This window comes from Desmodus rotundus, unplaced genomic scaffold (assembly GCF_022682495.2).
Source record: "Desmodus rotundus isolate HL8 unplaced genomic scaffold, HLdesRot8A.1 manual_scaffold_352, whole genome shotgun sequence".
Taxonomy (NCBI): Eukaryota; Metazoa; Chordata; class Mammalia; order Chiroptera; family Phyllostomidae; genus Desmodus; species Desmodus rotundus.
Window position 1 is genome coordinate 28873 of NW_026527426.1, and position 16306 is coordinate 45178.

The 16306-nt window shown below is 62.3% G+C and overlaps 2 protein-coding genes across 2 annotated transcripts; both read left to right on the forward strand.

The window, feature by feature from the left end:
• Positions 1 to 2100: 2100 nt before the first annotated feature.
• Positions 2101 to 4173, forward strand: LOC128780111 (testis-specific Y-encoded protein 1-like). Its single transcript, XM_053917851.2, has 5 exons — positions 2101 to 2434; positions 3327 to 3424; positions 3590 to 3701; positions 3815 to 3960; positions 4060 to 4173. The coding sequence occupies exons 1-5, from the start codon at positions 2101 to 2103 to the stop codon at positions 4168 to 4170; spliced, it is 801 nt and encodes a 266-aa protein (XP_053773826.2). The 3' UTR covers positions 4171 to 4173.
• Positions 4174 to 11543: 7370 nt separating this feature from the next.
• Positions 11544 to 13616, forward strand: LOC128780112 (testis-specific Y-encoded protein 1-like). The gene is made up of 5 exons (XM_053917852.2): positions 11544 to 11877; positions 12770 to 12867; positions 13033 to 13144; positions 13258 to 13403; positions 13503 to 13616. The coding sequence occupies exons 1-5, from the start codon at positions 11544 to 11546 to the stop codon at positions 13611 to 13613; spliced, it is 801 nt and encodes a 266-aa protein (XP_053773827.2). The 3' UTR covers positions 13614 to 13616.
• The last annotated feature ends 2690 nt before the right edge of the window (positions 13617 to 16306 follow it).

Consider the following 16306-nt stretch of genomic DNA (forward strand, 5'->3'; position numbering starts at 1 on the left):
GAGCTGGGCCAGGCAGGACGGGCCCCTCCCAGTCAGCGGCCGATGGCCCTGCGGGCTTTGCTCCTGCACGCAGAAGGAATGCAATCCTGCCTACGATACGGGTTCTCTGGAGGGTGGTCCAGATGTTGCCCAGTCTGCAAGCCCCACGGCTGACCCCCACCCCTTACTTGCAGCCCAGCCGACCCCCCGGCACAGGTGCCAACCCTCATAATGGCCATGTGATGACAGGTCCACCATACCACCACCCTCACGGAAGGCCATCTCATTTTCCCACTGGCAGAATCAAGCCGAACATCCTGGGGTGGAGTGCACACAGCAGGCTACCCAGTGACACCGCAAGGTGTTTCAGCCTCTGTGCACTCTCCTTGCTTGAACGGCTGCACCTTCACTTGACAGGAACGTCAACTTTGGTTTCCGGGGTGTGCCCCACCGTTGCACATTCTGCTTCAGTGTGCAAGACCTCCGTGCGCTGACACGGAGTTTCCACGTCTCCCTTTGGTGTGACTGAGTGCTGCGTGGCGCTGCCCCGGGCACCTGCTTGCACACAGCAGGGCCTGAGCAGCCTCCCGGGCCGGCCACCACACACCTCACACTCCTACTCCTGCACCCTTCCCTGGAAACCTACCCCACAGCCTGGCGTTGGCTCTGCCGTGAACTCCCTTGGTTCCCGTTACTCGCCCTGCCGCTCCCCGGGTAGCGGTGGAGCCCACCGGCCCCGGGCACCAGTCCCCTGCGACGAACGGGTTAGATGTCCGTGAGCAAGGGCAGATTTTCGAGAGCAGGGGCGCGTGAGAAATGCAGGGTAGCTGAAGGAGAGGGGGACATACCGGTCACGAACCCCTTGCCTTCACTCCTGCTCTCAGAGGGCCAGCAGGCCTTAGTTTCTTTCAGCAACGCAGCCTGAAATGGGGACACCTGGGGCCCATCTTTCCCTTAGCGAAGCAGGGTAGAAAGAGTTGGCGACGCAGAGTTTCCCAACGGCATTCCCCACACCTGAACGGGTCACTGGGGCAGAGGGCCAGATGGGTGCTGTGTGAAACGCAGCAACCCCGTAAGAAGGAGCTGCCCTTGCCTACTTAAGGCAGCGTGTTGCTGTAGCTCACTGGAATCCCCAGGTGGGGAGGGGACAGAGAGCCGGGCGCAAGGACAGACAGGGAGCGGGACTGAAAGAGGGAACAGGGAGAAGGTGACACAATGGACAGAAAGACTGAATGCACCCTTTGCTTGGCTCTTTGCCCTCTTGAAGGGAGGCAGAGTCTTCTTCTGGCACGGGCTTTCCCTCTGGCTGGCCCCGGCCCCTTGCAGGGGCTGTCCTCCCAGGAATAGCCTCTGCTCCCAGGACGCGCGTCCCTGTGCCTCTCTCCCTTGGTTTACCCAGGGGGAAGGTGCCATGGAGAGGTGAAGAGGTAGTGAGCAGCTCTAGTTAGCACCTGCAGGAAACACACAGCAGACGGCCACGGCCAGGGAAGGGCCGCAAAAGGTCAGAGAGTGAACTTCGTGGGCACCGCCTTGATGCGAGAGAGGGTTAGCTGCGCAAGGGAGGGGGCTGACAGGCGGGACTAGGAGTGTGCCGCTCAGGGGAGCCTCGGTTGGAGGACCCCAGAGGAGGCGAGCAGGCTGGGCGTGGCTGACAGCCCGCTCCTTGATCCCTGGTCTTCCTCTCCACTAGGGGGCGACTGAAAGGTACAGGCGCGCGCGCGCGGGATCCCGCCAGAACCTGGGGTCGCCAGGGCCCCAGGAATGCTGACAGAGCAGGGATAAGGGCGGTGCCCCTTGGCAGCTGCCCGGCCGCCGAGCCCGCAGACATGGCGAGTCCTGCTGGGCACGCAATCGGCGGTGCATCGTGCGCTATGGGGGTGACCACAGCCCCTGCCAGGGCCCTCCAGGTGACAGGGCTGCCGGGGTGCCGAGGCAGTGCAGCACGAGGGGACCGTGGCGGCCGCCGGGGGTGGCGTTGGGGGCCAGGTGGCGGAGGGCTGGCCAAGGATCGCTACAAGGGAAGGGCGAATGCTATGCAGAAGCCCAGGCCCTCAGAGCCTGCTGGAGGGGGCGAGCCTGGCTGGGTGGAGGGTGGCGCTGCGGGCGGGGTTGGTGCTGGACATGCGGGGTCTCGTGCAGGTGCTGGAAGTGGGGGCAGGAGGCCAGAAGTCGGCTGCAGAAGAGGCCCCATTAAGGGCCGAGGAGAAGCCAGGTGGGAGCAGCGCGCGGCCGCCACTGGAGGTGCTGGAGGCCCTGCAGTGGCAGCTGAGCGCCGAGAGTGCCCGAGGCCGCAGGGACTACCTTGCTGTGAAGCTGGCCACGGCCCAGCGGCGGAAGCCCATTCTGGAGCGTAGGCGGAGCGTCATCCAGCGCATCCCCGGTTTCTGGGCCAAAGCCATATCCTTCCCCGTGCTGTGTGTGGTGGTGGTTGGCATGGTGGAGGAGGACGGCTGTGGTGAGAGGGCGAGGAGGAGGGTCCGGGCTTGTGAGGGGGTTGTGCGCGGAGGACAGAGCCTGGCACCTGCAGAGGCATAGGAAGACAGGGGAGAGGGGCCGTGGCGGGTGATGGGAGGCATGGAGAGGGAGGGCCGGGCAGGGAGGGAAGGGCTGTCTCTGGCCGTCAGAGCAGAAGGTGTGGGCACCAGCCACCATTCCCGCGCTGCAGATATCCGGGGCGCATTGCTACAACCCAAGAGCCCAGAGGAGAGCTTTGCCCAGGGGGCTCGGGGAAGGAGACACGTGGCCCGCGCCCACCTCCCTGATGCCTTCCTTCCCGTGTTCTTGTCAGACGGCAGGTCCCAAGAAGGTTTGGGGGCAGGCCACAGAGCCTGTTCCCACCCTCCTTCCCTAGGCACACCCAGGCGAGCCTCTCCGGGCACGTGCACACACACAGACGCGCAGACACACCCTTTTGGTGGCAAGCCGCCTGTTTGGGGGAGTTCCAAAGGGGAACGCTGCCTTCCTGCAGCGCAGGGGTGTCTGGAAACGACTGCGTGGTGACACGGTCTCTGCGGAACAGGCGCACTGCTTTCTCTGGGACCCCAAGGGACAGGGAAAGGGCACGGGCAGAGGACCTCAGCGCTGAGTCCTCTGCGCCAGCACAGCCTCCCGAAGGGCTGGTGTCTGGGAAGGAGTGGAGGGGGCGCCTGCCGTCGCAGTGCAGGCAGCCTCAGGAGAACATGAGCCCAGAGGTAGCAGACTGGGGAGCCAGTGTGAGTAAAGGCAGTCGGGGAGGGCACAGCAAGAGGGCACACGTGCGGAGTCCAGGTGGGAGGGCCTCGGCAGTCTCTGTTTCGGGTTCAGTCGAAATCCGTGGCTCTCAGCTGTGCGTGGCCTTGGCTCTGAAGGCTTCTTGACCAAAGAGCAGATTCAGAACCACCCCCAGATATCAGCCATCATCAGTGACCAAGACGAAGACATGCTTGAGTACTTGCTCACTGTGGAGGTCAGACTGGGGTGGCAGAGGGGCAGTCAGGTGTGGGGGGCCTGGGCTCCAGGCGGGAGTGGTCCGAGCACAGGGAGGAAGGGAGGGGGAGGCGGGTGCTTCCCGCCAGCAGGCAAAGTCAGGCAGCTGGGTCAGATGACACCTGCGCCCACCACGTCTCCACAGGTGCAGGAACTGGTTGGTCCGAAGCACCGCTGCAGGCTGAAGTTCTTCTTTCGGAGCAACCCCTACTTCCTGAATGAAGTGATCATCAAGGAGTACCATGTGAGCCTTGCAGGTGAGGTGGGGTTGCTGGACTCGGGTGTGGGAGGGCAAGGAGAAGGGGTGGGGTGGGAGACCGGTGTGGACACCGGGCAGTAGGAAAGCACACAGGCAGGTCCTTCGCTTCAGGCTATCGGGCCACTCGTTCCACTGCCGTCGACTGGTTCTGGGACTATGAACGCGGAGTTCCCAGCCGCAGGCAGGACACAAGCAGCGTCAACCTCTTCAACTGGCTGTCAGAGCACAGTCTTCCTGGCTCGGGCAAGATTGCTGAGGTGAGGCTGCACTGGCCATGGTCAGAAAGGGCGATGCTGGAGGCCCCGGGGTGTTTGGAGCTGTCAGGGACAGTGCTTGCAGGGGCTGTTTCATTTCAGCTCATAAGTGAGGACCTGTGGCCCAGTCCCCTGAGGCACTACCTCAGGGGTACAAAGGCCCCACTGGAGGGAGCTGCAAGAGGACCCGTTGCCGAGGAGCCCAGGGGCTAGGCGTTCCCAGGTCAGTCAGTGGTTGCACCCAGGAGACTCCTCTGAGAAACAGCAGGGAAAAGTCAAGCTCAGGACATCTGGACGTTCCCCAGGGCCCCACGTGGTCCGCGGGGATATTTCAAAGGGCAGGGGCCGGCCCCTGTGCCAAGGGAGTGCTTACCCAAAGCGGGATACTTTAACACGTTTCTGCGATTCCCTGTCTCTGGCAATTTGGGCGCCCCCCTACCGGGGCCCGGAAGCACTCAGTGGGCCGCCGTACCGCGCGCCCCCTCCCCAGCTCTCCACACAAACTTGTACGCAGCCATGCTGCACCTGCTCTGCAGCCTGTGGCCCGGGGTCCCTGTCTAAGCCCAGGGCTCCTTCAGCCGATCCCACCTACCTTCTGGTGGCCTCAGGCTCCAGGCAGCACGCTTTTCACGTCCTGGGGCCTCTCAGGGCACGGTGCAATGACTGGGGACACCATGGGTCACAGAGTGGCCCGAGACACCACCATTGGGTGGTGTGCCCCTGCCGCTGAGTGCGCGACTGGGCATTCTTGTTGGGGTGAGAGTCTCGGGGGGGCAGTCCAGAGCATGCGGTGAAGAGGGCAGACCATGCAACCGGCCAGGGAGGACACGGCCTGGGCGCGGTCTTCCCGCGCCAGTGATGGCCGAAGGATTCTGTGTGGTTTTCCCGCACAGGAACAAAGGCTGCCCCGGGGATCGCCTGTGGATGTGGACGCACAGACAGATGGCACCGTGTGCCTGAGTGACGGGGAAAGACACATAAAGGTCTCAGCAGTGCTTCCGCCTCTGTGTCTTTTGTAGCCGGGTCACGCGCCACTCTTAAGCACAAGGGCCGCGCCCCCATTCACACATCCAGTGCACGTGGAATCCTGCCCACGGTCCCATCTCTGACTGGAGGAGATGTGTGATGAGCAGGCCGGGCAGGGCCTGCAGACTCCCTTGCCCCATCACGGCCCCGTCCATGCCACCTTACGACTTCAGCAACCTGTTTCCTCACCCAAGCAGCTCCAGCTCAGGGTCATGAGCCAGAATCCAGATAGGGTCCTGTCAGTGTACTTTGGGCTTGTCCATCTGTATAGTTGCCGTGCTCCCAACACCTGCTGCTACGTAGTTCCTCGACTGAGGACGAAGTTTATGCAGCGGGTAGGCTGCATGTGTGCACTCAGGGACTCCCCAGGCGCCTTCCTTTGCCTCTGCTTGTAAATGGGCACTTGATGTGACAGAGAGTGTCGGGCTCCGGGCTCCGAGGTGCAGTCGCAGATAAGAGGATCTGCTTCAGTTCTGCCCGGAGGGGACGCTTTCGTGTTCCTGTAGGATGAGTGTCAGGAATCCATGCCCCAGGGCTGAGGGCGGAGGCAGCGCTGAAATGTTTGATCTGGAGGACCTCATGCAGCTGACTGAGGTGAGGTGAGGGAATGAAGTGTTGGTGGAAGGGGACATGGTGGCCTTGGAGTAGGGCTGTGGTTGTTCCCCGTAATGAAGGGGAGGGCGATGCCTGGAAGTGTAGCAGTGTGCAGATAGGGAGTTCCGGTGGGAGTAGGAGTAAGTCTACGGGGTAGGGGGTGGGAGGCGGGTAAGTGGTGCAGAAGGAGGATTCCGAGGACGAGCAGGGAGGCAAAGATGGAAGAGCGGGGTGAGGCCGTTGGGCAGAAGCCGAAGGCATGGAGGAGGAAGCGCTTGCGGAGGAGGCTTGTGGAGAAGGGCCTGTGAGAAGGAGGGAAGTGCACCTTGGGGGACTTGGTGCAGGAGGGGCTGGTAGTTGGGGAAGAGGTTGTGCCCGAGGTGACGGTGGTAAGGAAGGAGTTAGCACTGGATGTGTGGTTGGTTCATGTGGGGGAGGGTCTTTGGAAATGTGTCAGCAGAGGAACAGCTGGGGGGTGGGAGAGGAGATCTGGAGGTAGGGAGCGAGCAGGCAGGTGCTGGTAAAATAGCAATCAGTGTGGGAGGAGGAACAGAACGCCCAGGAGGGGAAACGAGAGAGAGAGGAGCTGTGGAAGCTTAGGGGTTGGGGGAAGAAGCGGGAATGCGGGTCCGGGTGTTACAGGAGCTGGTGTTGCGCGCGCAGAAGGAGGTGGTGGCGGAAGACCACCTGAAGACGATGAGGAGCCTGAGGTCCAAACACGGACCTTAGAGGGCTGAGCAGTGCGAGCAAGAGCAGCGACCAGAGCGTGGACAGGTGGAAGTGGCAACGTTGGTGCCGAAGTGGATGACTTCATGCGAGTGGGACAGTTTTGGCCTAGGGCGAAGTGCTGGTGGCAAGGAAGGATGTCTGGTGGAATCTGCAAGTGTGGAGGGAGGAGGTGGTGACTGAAGAGCAGTTGCTGGAGGAGGCGCAGCTTGTGCTGCAGTAGGGAGCCAAGAAGGAGTAGCAGTGAGAGAAGCGTAGGGCCTGCAAGTGGAAGCGGTGGTAGGGGGAGAGAGTTTTCAAGAGCTAGAAGTGAGAAGAAGGCAGGACGAGTAGAGGCTCACACTCTGTTTGTGGAAGGAGTGGGGTAACACGAAGTTCTGCTGAGGGAGAGCAGGGACGGGCAGAATCACCCTGAGGAGAGGCTGCAGGGGCAATTGGTTGCTGGGGGACAGCTGGTGCGGGAGAGCGGCGGGACCCACCGGGAGACCGGCGGGTGGAGGGTCCCGAGGGCGGGGCCCAGGCCAAAGCACATTGGCTAGGCCAGCACTCACCGAAACAGGAGCAGGCTGGGCCTTGACCCATGGGGCCCTGCACCTGGACGCCACTGGAGCCTCCAGGGGCGCTGCAGGCGGAGATGGAGCCCTTGAATGAGCGAGCCAGCAGGGCCTTCTCTGGGTTCGAGTGTGGGGCTTCTTAGAGGAGAAAGTCCCACCTGGAACTCAGAAGCAACGTCCATCAGCGCACGTGTGCATTCTGGGCCGAAGCGCAGTCCTCGGGGCCGCACCGCAGGGACTACAAGGTGCCAGAGCAGGGCCCGGAGTAAGGCATCAGCGGGCTTACTTTGCAAAGGATACGGGCATTTTCCAGAAGGGCTCCGGAGCTCCCACATGGTGCAGAAGAGCTCAGGGTGGGCACCACAGGCAGATGCAGAGCTTTGAGGGCATGCCTCATCTCCATGGAAACAGTGCAGTCCAGACCAGGACACACACCGAGGCTCGTACTGCACAGGTTCTTGTGTGAGTAAGGCTGCAGGAGGGCGCCTTGAGGTTCCACATGCTCAGTCAGAGGCAGGAGTGTGTGGCGTGATGAAGAGGAGGCTCGGCTGCCCATGGGGGCTCTGAGGGCCAGGAACCCCCCTCTCGGGAGCAACAGGAATGGAGCAAAGGAGAGCCACCGTAGGCTCCGTTGCCCTGTGAGGACAAGGCATGGGCCTAGGGGGAAAACGGAGGTGATGCGATGGCACTCTGTTCTCCAGAAACACTGCATTTCCTAGCCGCTCCCTGCTCAGGACCCTGCCTGCAGGCTCCTTGACCTAGAGCAGTTTGTCAAGCACTTAGAGCTGTCCGCCATGATCAGGGAGCGAGAAAAAGAACACGGGGAAACCTCATGATCGATCTGAAGGTGAGGCTGGGTAGAGCAAGGCGGGGCAGGGAGGGAGCTGGGGAGGATCAGCCGCCGTGCCCGGGAACAGGACATGGCACGCACCTGGAGTGAGATTCCTCCCTGGGCGCCCACTCTTCCCAGCAGGTGGATAAAGGCGGTGAGCGAGGCCAGACCCTGCTCTTGTTTGGCACTTGGTCCCACTTCCTCTGTGATGTGATTGTGAAGCCGTATGTCAGTAGGCTCCCTGACATCCTGATATTTGCAGGATCCCCGCATGGCTGGCAGAAGCCGGCGGGTTGAACTTGTTGCAGGCGGCCCTCTTTCCAGCTGCCTTTCTTCCTGACGGTCTAGGCTGTCCGTTTGCCGGGCCACTCGGTGGCGTGAGCATGACCAATGAGAGGCCTCCAGCCTCTCCGCTGGAGGCAGCGCTAGGACCCGCGCCAGCACCCAGCGGTGCTGGACCCACCGCTAGGGCAGCCCTAAGGACGTGCGGCCGTAGTCCTCACTGCTGTCGTTCCCCATCCCAGAGCTTGGCCGGGGGGAGGCGGCGGGGGGCGGGGGGGGGGGGGGTGGGGTGCTGGCGGGATTGCGGAGGTCAGGCCTCCCTGGCAATGCCGGGAAAATCCTTGGTGTGTGAGCCAGCAGTCTAGGATTTGGGTGAGAGCTCGGCCCCGGCCCCTCACCTTTTCTGTTTCTTCTGCAAGTGGGTCTGCCGTGGACTGTGGCCCAATCCTCTGCAGTCCTGTGTGAGGAAGCTGGCGGCAGGAGAAGCGCAGGAGAAAGGGCAGCTTGGCGAGGAGACCACCCTTGGCAGGGCACTCTGCGGAGGAGTGACCCACAGATGGGCCATTTCATTCTTCCCTGGACCCGTCGAGACAGGGAGGACTAAAGCCCAGGACCCCAGGTCTCCAGGCCATCAGGGTAAGACGGGAAGCCCGGAGCGGGCCTCCGTTCCATTGCAAACGGCAGCCTGCACCACTTCGTTGGTGCAGTAGAAAACGGGTTCTGTCTGGCGAAGCCCGCCTTGGACGAAGGACCGTGCGTGCCCAGAGTATCTCCGCACTCATACTGCTGCGGTGACTCCGCTACCCTGACCTCCCATTCCAGGCCAACCACCCCACCCTGCGGCCCACCTTCCACCCCTTGATCGGTGGCCTGCACAATGCTCTTGCCACCTCCACTCCCACACATGTGTAGGAAGCATGAGAGGTTCCTCGAGTCCCTCCTGTGCCCCCTTCAGATCCTCACAGCCATCGCGGGCATGCTTCTGGGCCTCCTGCGCCCTCCACCACCACGGAACCCTGGTCATTGTGGAGGAAAGTGTTGAACACAAGGGTGCAGGGCATCGAAGAGGTCTGCGCTGCAGGTGCCATGCTCTCTCATTCCTAGAGGCTTGCACCTTTGTGAAAGACATTTCGCCCTCGGGGCTCCTGTTAGTTACACAGGGCACAGGCCAGGGTGAGGGACCCTGTGGTTGGGCTCTTCGATCCGCATGCAATGTGCAAATCACCCACAAATGCACTCTGTGCGGTGTTCGGATTCATTTGAGACGAGGAGCAAAGAAGCACATGGACTGCACATCTTAGAGCGTAGATTGCGCGCACAGCTTTCCGGGAATTCGAGACTCGGGCAATGTTTGAGTGATTCGGGGACGAGCCCGGCCATCAACATCCCCGCTGGGGATCTCTCCCCTACGTGGGAGTGAGGGTTAGTTACTCCGTCCACCCTGGGTGACACAGGGAAGCCCGAGGGTTTGGCGAGCTGGGCCAGGCAGGACGGGCCCCTCCCAGTCAGCGGCCGATGGCCCTGCGGGCTTTTGCTCCTGCACGCAGAAGGAATGCAATCCTGCCTACGATACGGGTTCTCTGGAGGGTGGTCCAGATGTTGCCCAGTCTGCAAGCCCCACGGCTGACCCCCACCCCTTACTTGCAGCCCAGCCGACCCCCCGGCACAGGTGCAACCCTCATAATGGCCATGTGATGACAGGTCCACCCATACCACCACCCTCACGGAAGGCCATCTCATTTTCCCACTGGCAGAATCAAGCCGAACATCCTGGGGTGGAGTGCACACAGCAGGCTACCCAGTGACACCGCAAGGTGTTTCAGCCTCTGTGCACTCTCCTTGCTTGAACGGCTGCACCTTCACTTGACAGGAACGTCAACTTTGGTTTCCGGGGTGTGCCCCACCGTTGCACATTCTGCTTCAGTGTGCAAGACCTCCGTGCGCTGACACGGATTTCCACGTCTCCCTTTGGTGTGACTGAGTGCTGCGTGGCGCTGCCCCGGGCACCTGCTTGCACACAGCAGGGCCTGAGCAGCCTCCCGGGCCGGCCACCACACACCTCACACTCCTACTCCTGCACCCTTCCCTGGAAACCTACCCCACAGCCTGGCGTTGGCTCTGCCCGTGAACTCCCTTGGTTCCCGTTACTCGCCCTGCCGCTCCCGGTAGCGGTGGAGCCCACCGGCCCCGGGCACCAGTCCCCTGCGACGAACGGGTTAGATGTCCGTGAGCAAGGGCAGATTTTCGAGAGCAGGGGCGCGTGAGAAATGCAGGGTAGCTGAAGAGAGGGGGACATACCGGTCACGAACCCCTTGCCTTCACTCCTGCTCTCAGAGGGCCAGCAGGCCTTAGTTTCTTTCAGCAACGCAGCCTGAAATGGGGACACCTGGGGCCCATCTTTCCCTTAGCGAAGCAGGGTAGAAAGAGTTGGCGACGCAGAGTTCCCAACGGCATTCCCACACCTGAACGGGTCACTGGGGCAGAGGGCCAGATGGGTGCTGTGTGAAACGCAGCAACCCCGTAAGAAGGAGCTGCCTTGCCTACTTAAGGCAGCGTGTTGCTGTAGCTCACTGGAATCCCCAGGTGGGGAGGGGACAGAGAGCCGGGCGCAAGGACAGACAGGGAGCGGGACTGAAAGAGGGAACAGGGAGAAGGTGACACATGGACAGAAAGACTGAATGCACCCTTTGCTTGGCTCTTTGCCCTCTTGAAGGGAGGCCAGAGTCTTCTTCTGGCACGGGCTTTCCCTCTGGCTGGCCCCGGCCCCTTGCAGGGGCTGTCCTCCCAGGAATAGCCTCTGCTCCCAGGACGCGCGTCCCTGTGCCTCTCTCCCTTGGTTTACCCAGGGACCCTGGGAAGGTGCCATGGAGAGGTGAAGAGGTAGTGAGCAGCTCTAGTTAGCACCTGCAGGAAACACACAGCAGACGGCCACGGCCAGGGAAGGGCCGCAAAAGGTCAGAGAGTGAACTTCGTGGGCACCGCCTTGATGCGAGAGAGGGTTAGCTGCGCAAGGGAGGGGGCTGACAGGCGGGACTAGGAGTGTGCCGCTCAGGGGAGCCTCGGTTGGAGGACCCCAGAGGAGGCGAGCAGGCTGGGCGTGGCTGACAGCCCGCTCCTTGATCCCTGGTCTTCCTCTCCACTAGGGGGCGACTGAAAGGTACAGGCGCGCGCGCGGGATCCCGCCAGAACCTGGGGTCGCCAGGGCCCCAGGAATGCTGACAGAGCAGGGATAAGGGCGGTGCCCCTTGGCAGCTGCCCGGCCGCCGAGCCCGCAGACATGGCGAGTCCTGCTGGGCACGCAATCGGCGGTGCATCGTGCGCTATGGGGGTGACCACAGCCCCTGCCAGGGCCCTCCAGGTGACAGGGCTGCCGGGGTGCCGAGGCAGTGCAGCACGAGGGGACCGTGGCGGCCGCCGGGGGTGGCGTTGGGGGCCAGGTGGCGGAGGGCTGGCCAAGGATCGCTACAAGGGAAGGGCGAATGCTATGCAGAAGCCCAGGCCCTCAGAGCCTGCTGGAGGGGGCGAGCCTGGCTGGGTGGAGGGTGGCGCTGCGGGCGGGGTTGGTGCTGGACATGCGGGGTCTCGTGCAGGTGCTGGAAGTGGGGGCAGGAGGCCAGAAGTCGGCTGCAGAAGAGGCCCCATTAAGGGCCGAGGAGAAGCCAGGTGGGAGCAGCGCGCGGCCGCCACTGGAGGTGCTGGAGGCCCTGCAGTGGCAGCTGAGCGCCGAGAGTGCCCGAGGCCGCAGGGACTACCTTGCTGTGAAGCTGGCCACGGCCCAGCGGCGGAAGCCCATTCTGGAGCGTAGGCGGAGCGTCATCCAGCGCATCCCCGGTTTCTGGGCCAAAGCCATATCCTTCCCCGTGCTGTGTGTGGTGGTGGTTGGCATGGTGGAGGAGGACGGCTGTGGTGAGAGGGCGAGGAGGAGGGTCCGGGCTTGTGAGGGGGTTGTGCGCGGAGGACAGAGCCTGGCACCTGCAGAGGCATAGGAAGACAGGGGAGAGGGGCCGTGGCGGGTGATGGGAGGCATGGAGAGGGAGGGCCGGGCAGGGAGGGAAGGGCTGTCTCTGGCCGTCAGAGCAGAAGGTGTGGGCACCAGCCACCATTCCCGCGCTGCAGATATCCGGGGCGCATTGCTACAACCCAAGAGCCCAGAGGAGAGCTTTGCCCAGGGGGCTCGGGGAAGGAGACACGTGGCCCGCGCCCACCTCCCTGATCCCTTCCTTCCCGTGTTCTTGTCAGACGGCAGGTCCCAAGAAGGTTTGGGGGCAGGCCACAGAGCCTGTTCCCACCCTCCTTCCCTAGGCACACCCAGGCGAGCCTCTCCGGGCACGTGCACACACACAGACGCGCAGACACACCCTTTTGGTGGCAAGCCGCCTGTTTGGGGGAGTTCCAAAGGGGAACGCTGCCTTCCTGCAGCGCAGGGGTGTCTGGAAACGACTGCGTGGTGACACGGTCTCTGCGGAACAGGCGCACTGCTTTCTCTGGGACCCCAAGGGACAGGGAAAGGGCACGGGCAGAGGACCTCAGCGCTGAGTCCTCTGCGCCAGCACAGCCTCCCGAAGGGCTGGTGTCTGGGAAGGAGTGGAGGGGGCGCCTGCCGTCGCAGTGCAGGCAGCCTCAGGAGAACATGAGCCCAGAGGTAGCAGACTGGGGAGCCAGTGTGAGTAAAGGCAGTCGGGGAGGGCACAGCAAGAGGGCACACGTGCGGAGTCCAGGTGGGAGGGCCTCAGCAGTCTCTGTTTCGGGTTCAGTCGAAATCCGTGGCTCTCAGCTGTGCGTGGCCTTGGCTCTGAAGGCTTCTTGACCAAAGAGCAGATTCAGAACCACCCCCAGATATCAGCCATCATCAGTGACCAAGACGAAGACATGCTTGAGTACTTGCTCACTGTGGAGGTCAGACTGGGGTGGCAGAGGGGCAGTCAGGTGTGGGGGGCCTGGGCTCCAGGCGGGAGTGGTCCGAGCACAGGGAGGAAGGGAGGGGGAGGCGGGTGCTTCCCGCCAGCAGGCAAAGTCAGGCAGCTGGGTCAGATGACACCTGCGCCCACCACGTCTCCACAGGTGCAGGAACTGGTTGGTCCGAAGCACCGCTGCAGGCTGAAGTTCTTCTTTCGGAGCAACCCCTACTTCCTGAATGAAGTGATCATCAAGGAGTACCATGTGAGCCTTGCAGGTGAGGTGGGGTTGCTGGACTCGGGTGTGGGAGGGCAAGGAGAAGGGGTGGGGTGGGAGACCGGTGTGGACACCGGGCAGTAGGAAAGCACACAGGCAGGTCCTTCGCTTCAGGCTATCGGGCCACTCGTTCCACTGCCGTCGACTGGTTCTGGGACTATGAACGCGGAGTTCCCAGCCGCAGGCAGGACACAAGCAGCGTCAACCTCTTCAACTGGCTGTCAGAGCACAGTCTTCCTGGCTCGGGCAAGATTGCTGAGGTGAGGCTGCACTGGCCATGGTCAGAAAGGGCGATGCTGGAGGCCCCGGGGTGTTTGGAGCTGTCAGGGACAGTGCTTGCAGGGGCTGTTTCATTTCAGCTCATAAGTGAGGACCTGTGGCCCAGTCCCCTGAGGCACTACCTCAGGGGTACAAAGGCCCCACTGGAGGGAGCTGCAAGAGGACCCGTTGCCGAGGAGCCCAGGGGCTAGGCGTTCCCAGGTCAGTCAGTGGTTGCACCCAGGAGACTCCTCTGAGAAACAGCAGGGAAAAGTCAAGCTCAGGACATCTGGACGTTCCCCAGGGCCCCACGTGGTCCGCGGGGATATTTCAAAGGGCAGGGGCCGGCCCCTGTGCCAAGGGAGTGCTTACCCAAAGCGGGATACTTTAACACGTTTCTGCGATTCCCTGTCTCTGGCAATTTGGGCGCCCCCCTACCGGGGCCCGGAAGCACTCAGTGGGCCGCCGTACCGCGCGCCCCCTCCCCAGCTCTCCACACAAACTTGTACGCAGCCATGCTGCACCTGCTCTGCAGCCTGTGGCCCGGGGTCCCTGTCTAAGCCCAGGGCTCCTTCAGCCGATCCCACCTACCTTCTGGTGGCCTCAGGCTCCAGGCAGCACGCTTTTCACGTCCTGGGGCCTCTCAGGGCACGGTGCAATGACTGGGGACACCATGGGTCACAGAGTGGCCCGAGACACCACCATTGGGTGGTGTGCCCCTGCCGCTGAGTGCGCGACTGGGCATTCTTGTTGGGGTGAGAGTCTCGGGGGGGCAGTCCAGAGCATGCGGTGAAGAGGGCAGACCATGCAACCGGCCAGGGAGGACACGGCCTGGGCGCGGTCTTCCCGCGCCAGTGATGGCCGAAGGATTCTGTGTGGTTTTCCCGCACAGGAACAAAGGCTGCCCCGGGGATCGCCTGTGGATGTGGACGCACAGACAGATGGCACCGTGTGCCTGAGTGACGGGGAAAGACACATAAAGGTCTCAGCAGTGCTTCCGCCTCTGTGTCTTTTGTAGCCGGGTCACGCGCCACTCTTAAGCACAAGGGCCGCGCCCCCATTCACACATCCAGTGCACGTGGAATCCTGCCCACGGTCCCATCTCTGACTGGAGGAGATGTGTGATGAGCAGGCCGGGCAGGGCCTGCAGACTCCCTTGCCCCATCACGGCCCCGTCCATGCCACCTTACGACTTCAGCAACCTGTTTCCTCACCCAAGCAGCTCCAGCTCAGGGTCATGAGCCAGAATCCAGATAGGGTCCTGTCAGTGTACTTTGGGCTTGTCCATCTGTATAGTTGCCGTGCTCCCAACACCTGCTGCTACGTAGTTCCTCGACTGAGGACGAAGTTTATGCAGCGGGTAGGCTGCATGTGTGCACTCAGGGACTCCCCAGGCGCCTTCCTTTGCCTCTGCTTGTAAATGGGCACTTGATGTGACAGAGAGTGTCGGGCTCCGGGCTCCGAGGTGCAGTCGCAGATAAGAGGATCTGCTTCAGTTCTGCCCGGAGGGGACGCTTTCGTGTTCCTGTAGGATGAGTGTCAGGAATCCATGCCCCAGGGCTGAGGGCGGAGGCAGCGCTGAAATGTTTGATCTGGAGGACCTCATGCAGCTGACTGAGGTGAGGTGAGGGAATGAAGTGTTGGTGGAAGGGGACATGGTGGCCTTGGAGTAGGGCTGTGGTTGTTCCCCGTAATGAAGGGGAGGGCGATGCCTGGAAGTGTAGCAGTGTGCAGATAGGGAGTTCCGGTGGGAGTAGGAGTAAGTCTACGGGGTAGGGGGTGGGAGGCGGGTAAGTGGTGCAGAAGGAGGATTCCGAGGACGAGCAGGGAGGCAAAGATGGAAGAGCGGGGTGAGGCCGTTGGGCAGAAGCCGAAGGCATGGAGGAGGAAGCGCTTGCGGAGGAGGCTTGTGGAGAAGGGCCTGTGAGAAGGAGGGAAGTGCACCTTGGGGGACTTGGTGCAGGAGGGGCTGGTAGTTGGGGAAGAGGTTGTGCCCGAGGTGACGGTGGTAAGGAAGGAGTTAGCACTGGATGTGTGGTTGGTTCATGTGGGGGAGGGTCTTTGGAAATGTGTCAGCAGAGGAACAGCTGGGGGGTGGGAGAGGAGATCTGGAGGTAGGGAGCGAGCAGGCAGGTGCTGGTAAAATAGCAATCAGTGTGGGAGGAGGAACAGAACGCCCAGGAGGGGAAACGAGAGAGAGAGGAGCTGTGGAAGCTTAGGGGTTGGGGGAAGAAGCGGGAATGCGGGTCCGGGTGTTACAGGAGCTGGTGTTGCGCGCGCAGAAGGAGGTGGTGGCGGAAGACCACCTGAAGACGATGAGGAGCCTGAGGTCCAAACACGGACCTTAGAGGGCTGAGCAGTGCGAGCAAGAGCAGCGACCAGAGCGTGGACAGGTGGAAGTGGCAACGTTGGTGCCGAAGTGGATGACTTCATGCGAGTGGGACAGTTTTGGCCTAGGGCGAAGTGCTGGTGGCAAGGAAGGATGTCTGGTGGAATCTGCAAGTGTGGAGGGAGGAGGTGGTGACTGAAGAGCAGTTGCTGGAGGAGGCGCAGCTTGTGCTGCAGTAGGGAGCCAAGAAGGAGTAGCAGTGAGAGAAGCGTAGGGCCTGCAAGTGGAAGCGGTGGTAGGGGGAGAGAGTTTTCAAGAGCTAGAAGTGAGAAGAAGGCAGGACGAGTAGAGGCTCACACTCTGTTTGTGGAAGGAGTGGGGTAACACGAAGTTCTGCTGAGGGAGAGCAGGGACGGGCAGAATCACCCTGAGGAGAGGCTGCAGGGGCAATTGGTTGCTGGGGGACAGCTGGTGCGGGAGAGCGGCGGGACCCACCGGGAGACCGGCGGGTGGAGGGTCCCGAGGGCGGGGCCCAGGCCAAAGCACATTGGCTAGGCCAGCACTCACCGAAACAGG